A 3,562-nucleotide genomic window follows, 5' to 3' on the forward strand; every position below is an offset into this window, starting at 1 on the left:
CTTTGAACGCACAAAGATTGAACACGCAAAGACCTCGCGTCCACAGGCAACGGCGCGATCCCGGCGGCCGGCGCCTGGGACGCCGCGGGCGCGGCGCGCGACCTCCGCGGCGACGCCGTCTTCGACTGCCGCGGCCTGCGGCCGTCGGCGGCGTTCGGCGACGACGGCCTGCCGCCGGGCTGCGTCGGCCCGCGCGGCTGGGTCGCCGTCGACGACTCCTGGCGGCTCGCGGACGGCGCGGGGAACGCGGTCTTCGACGGCCGCGTGTACGTCGTCGGCGACGTCGCCGACAAGCCGCCCGCGCAGCGCACGGCCGTCGACGCCGCCGAGGAGGGCGAGTACGCCGCGGCGTGCATCGCGCGGCACGCCCGGGGCCGGCGGCCGCCGAAGCCCTACGCGCCGCCGCCGAGCGTCTGCGCGATCTCGCTCGGCAAGCGCGACGGCGTCGTCGTCGCCGGGTCCCGCGTGCTGCTCCGCGGGCGGGCGGCGGCGGCGGCGAAGGGCGCGGTCCAGTACTGGGCCGTGCGCTTCCTGCCGAAGCCCGTGACGGTGTGGCGGCGCGCGCGGCGGTAGTAAGAAACAACGACGTTGTGGCGCTGCGCGTCGGCGGTAGTAAGAGCCTTCGCAAACAACACGAAGCCCGTGACGGTGTGGCAACCAACATTGTTACCCAAGCACCCCCGCCTCCAGCGCCGCCCGCCCCGCGCGCACGTGCGCGAGCGAGTGCCCGCACGCCCCGAGCGTCTGGCACCGGTGGGCGCACGTCTTCTCCGGGCCGCGCCACAGCTCCGCCACCAGCACCACGCGCGTGCCCCTCGTGACGGGCTCGACCTGAAGCGGCGCGGTGAGGAACGGTAAAACGAAGCTCACGCACGTTGTGGTACTTGTGGGACACGAAGAGCACGAGGTCGCCCTTGTCGAACCTGGGCGGGAAAAGAGAGATTCAATGTCGCTTCAACGTGAGTGTTCCGCGCGCGCGCGTTCCGAAACATACATGCACGCTTCGAAACCGTTCCAAGAGATGATCGCTCGTCCAAAAATCAGCCAAAACGAGTGGAAAACGGCCGAGATAGGAGCCTTTGGGAATTTCGCACTCTTTTCCCGCCCTTGTCGAACGCGTGCCTCGCGACGGACCTGCGGAGCTGCGTTCTCGACCAAAAGAAAGGCGACAACGCACCCGTCGGCCTCGGGCGTGACGAAGGCGCCGCCCTCGAAGTCGGCGCCCGGCGCCGCGAGCATGAGGTCCATCGTGATCAACGAACCGGCGTCGTAGTGGCGCGCGTCCCGGAGGCCGCCGCCGGGCTGGTACTGGTGGTACCTGTGGTCGACGGCGCGGTCGAGAGAGCAAAAAGGATGAAAAACGCACTCGGCCGTGCGGAAGTTGACGTCCGCCGTCTCGTCCAGCTGCCCCCAGCGCTCCCGGCCGTCGACGGCGACGGCCGCGGCGAGCAGCCGGCTCCGCAGCCCGCCGAGCCGCTGGCGGAACTGGTCGTCCGTGTGCAAGTACGTCGTCGTCCAGGGGCCCATGAAGACGTGCTGCCCGCCTGCGCGCGTCGGTGTGCGCCCGGGAAACGGAGCGGGGACAACGGCACGCACCGGCGGACCGCTCGATCGTCGCGCACTTCAGGCCGCGGACGACGTCGCGGACGTCGTCGCACTCGCGCGCCGAGAGGAATCCGGGGATCCGCGCGACGGCCGTGCGCTGCGCCTCGGTCGGCAGCATGAGCCCTAGCTTGCGGCAGGACTCCTCCTCCTGCGCGCGCCGGTCCTCCTGCACCGGCGCGGCGACGTACCAGAGCGCAGCGCTCGCGGCGCCGGCGCCGGCGACGCGGCGAGCAGCGAAATGCATCAGCTACGCTCTAGTCGCAAGAGCTCATGTCCATGCTCTCTGTGGCAAAATCAACAACATGAAGGCAAGTTAATCGACGTCAACCCCAAAGACGGCGCCGTCATCTCCGACGGCGACGACGCGGCCGCCGCAGAACGCGACGGCGCGCGCCGGCGGCGCGGCGGCGACGGGAAAGCAGAGCCGCGGGACCGCGTCGTCCGCGCGACCGAGGTCGAAGACGAAGACGCCGCCGCGCGCGCCCACCACCAGCCGGTCCTCGCGCGCGGGGTCGAACGCGACGTCCAGCGGCGCGTCGACGGCGCAGCGCACGGGCGCCTCGCCCGGCGGCAGGTCCCGGCGCAGCGCGACGGCGCGCCCGCCGACGGCCGCGAGCCACGTCCCCGACGCGCTCCAGGCCAGCCGCTCCACGGCCGACGAGAAGCCCGTCCACTCGCGGCGCCGGCCGCCGGGGAAGAAGACGCGGACCTTGCGGTCGATGCAGCCCGCGGCGACGGCGTCGCCCGACGCGGCCGCGGCCAGGACCGCGCCCCGGCTCGCGTGGTCGCCGCCGCCGAAAACGCGCACGCCCGTCCGCGTCGCCGCGGCGAAGCGCCGTCCGCCGGCGAGCGCGTTGACGGTCTCGTCGCAGGCGACGCGCTCGACGACGGCGCCCGTCGCGGCGTCGGCGACGGTCACGGCGCGCGCCGTCGCCGCCGCGACGCGTCCGCCGCAGAACGCGAGCGCGCGGACGTCGCGCGAGACGCCGGCGCTGTCGGCGGCGAAGCGGCGCCGCTCGGCGCCGCCGCCGTCCAAGAGCACGACGTCGCCGCTCTCCAGGCCCGCGGCGACGAACTCGCCGTCCGCCGCCGCGGCCGTCGCGCGCGCGCGGAAGCGCCACCGCTCCGCGCCCGTGCGCGGGTCGAGCGCGACGACGCCGCCGCCGTCGCGCAGCACGACCAGCGCGACGCGCCGCGCGGGCACGACGGCCTCGCCCGCGCCGTCGAAGCGCCAGGCCGGCGCGACGGTCGCCGGCGCCGACGGCTCGAGGGGCGCGTCCGGGAGCGCGAGCTCGTCCGTGTGCCTGTACTTGAGCGGCAGCCGCCTACCAAGCATGACGGTGACGATTTCTCATTGTTTTCCCACCCCAAATCACGCGAACATCGTCACGGCGACAGGACGCTGGCAGGCGCTTCGCGGCGAGCTGGTCGCCGACGCCGCCGAAGTCGACGCACGGCGGCGCGCCGGGCCCCGCGAACGTCTCCCAGTCGCCCTCGCGCCAGGTCCGCTCGCGGAGCACGCGCGATTCGTCGCCGACGAAGCGCGTGTCGAGCACGCGCGCAAGGACGCCGTTGACGCGGATGAAGAACCGCGAGAACGCGACCCAGAACTTTCCCGCGAAACGCACGCGGACGCGGAAGAAGGCGAAGGAGTGGGGGTCGAGGTCGTCGCGCCTACGACAATACGTTTGCAAATTCCAGAGGAGCTGAAATACCCACCAGAGCTCGACGGAGTCCTCGAACGGCGGCGGCGCCGGGTTCGCCGCGAGCAGGCGCTCGATGTCGACGGCCTCGGCCGTCGCGCGCCACGGCGGAGGCGGCGGCGGCGCGGCGGGCGGCGGTGGCACCGCCGCGGCCTCATCGCCGCCGAGGAGGGGCTTGCGGCCGAAGACGCACTTGCACGTCGGCCGCCGGAGCGCCGCCGGGCCCGCGGCGCCGCCGGGGGATCCTCAGAGCG

General features: G+C 73.4%; 2 protein-coding genes across 2 annotated transcripts in view; one reads left to right on the top strand and one right to left on the bottom strand.

Annotated features, from left to right (window-relative positions):
• The window catches only part of AURANDRAFT_65609 (hypothetical protein), a gene marked incomplete at both ends in the record, with an annotated part of 1,615 nt that extends 1,042 nt beyond the window's left edge, over positions 1 to 573 (top strand). The window contains one exon of the mRNA XM_009040495.1: positions 47 to 573. Coding sequence (XP_009038743.1) covers positions 47 to 573 — 527 coding nt within the window. The remainder of the gene's footprint in view (positions 1 to 46) is intronic.
• A 467-nt stretch (positions 574 to 1,040) lies between these two features.
• AURANDRAFT_65610 (hypothetical protein) overlaps positions 1,041 to 3,562 on the bottom strand; it is a gene marked incomplete at both ends in the record, with an annotated part of 16,981 nt that continues 14,459 nt past the window's right edge. The window contains 6 exons of the mRNA XM_009040497.1: positions 1,041 to 1,134; positions 1,178 to 1,318; positions 1,367 to 1,544; positions 1,597 to 1,771; positions 1,961 to 2,930; positions 3,007 to 3,279. Coding sequence (XP_009038745.1) covers positions 1,041 to 1,134; positions 1,178 to 1,318; positions 1,367 to 1,544; positions 1,597 to 1,771; positions 1,961 to 2,930; positions 3,007 to 3,279 — 1,831 coding nt within the window. The remainder of the gene's footprint in view (positions 1,135 to 1,177; positions 1,319 to 1,366; positions 1,545 to 1,596; positions 1,772 to 1,960; positions 2,931 to 3,006; positions 3,280 to 3,562) is intronic.

This window comes from Aureococcus anophagefferens (assembly GCF_000186865.1).
Source record: "Aureococcus anophagefferens unplaced genomic scaffold AURANscaffold_15, whole genome shotgun sequence".
In the NCBI taxonomy this organism is placed as follows: Eukaryota; class Pelagophyceae; order Pelagomonadales; family Pelagomonadaceae; genus Aureococcus; species Aureococcus anophagefferens.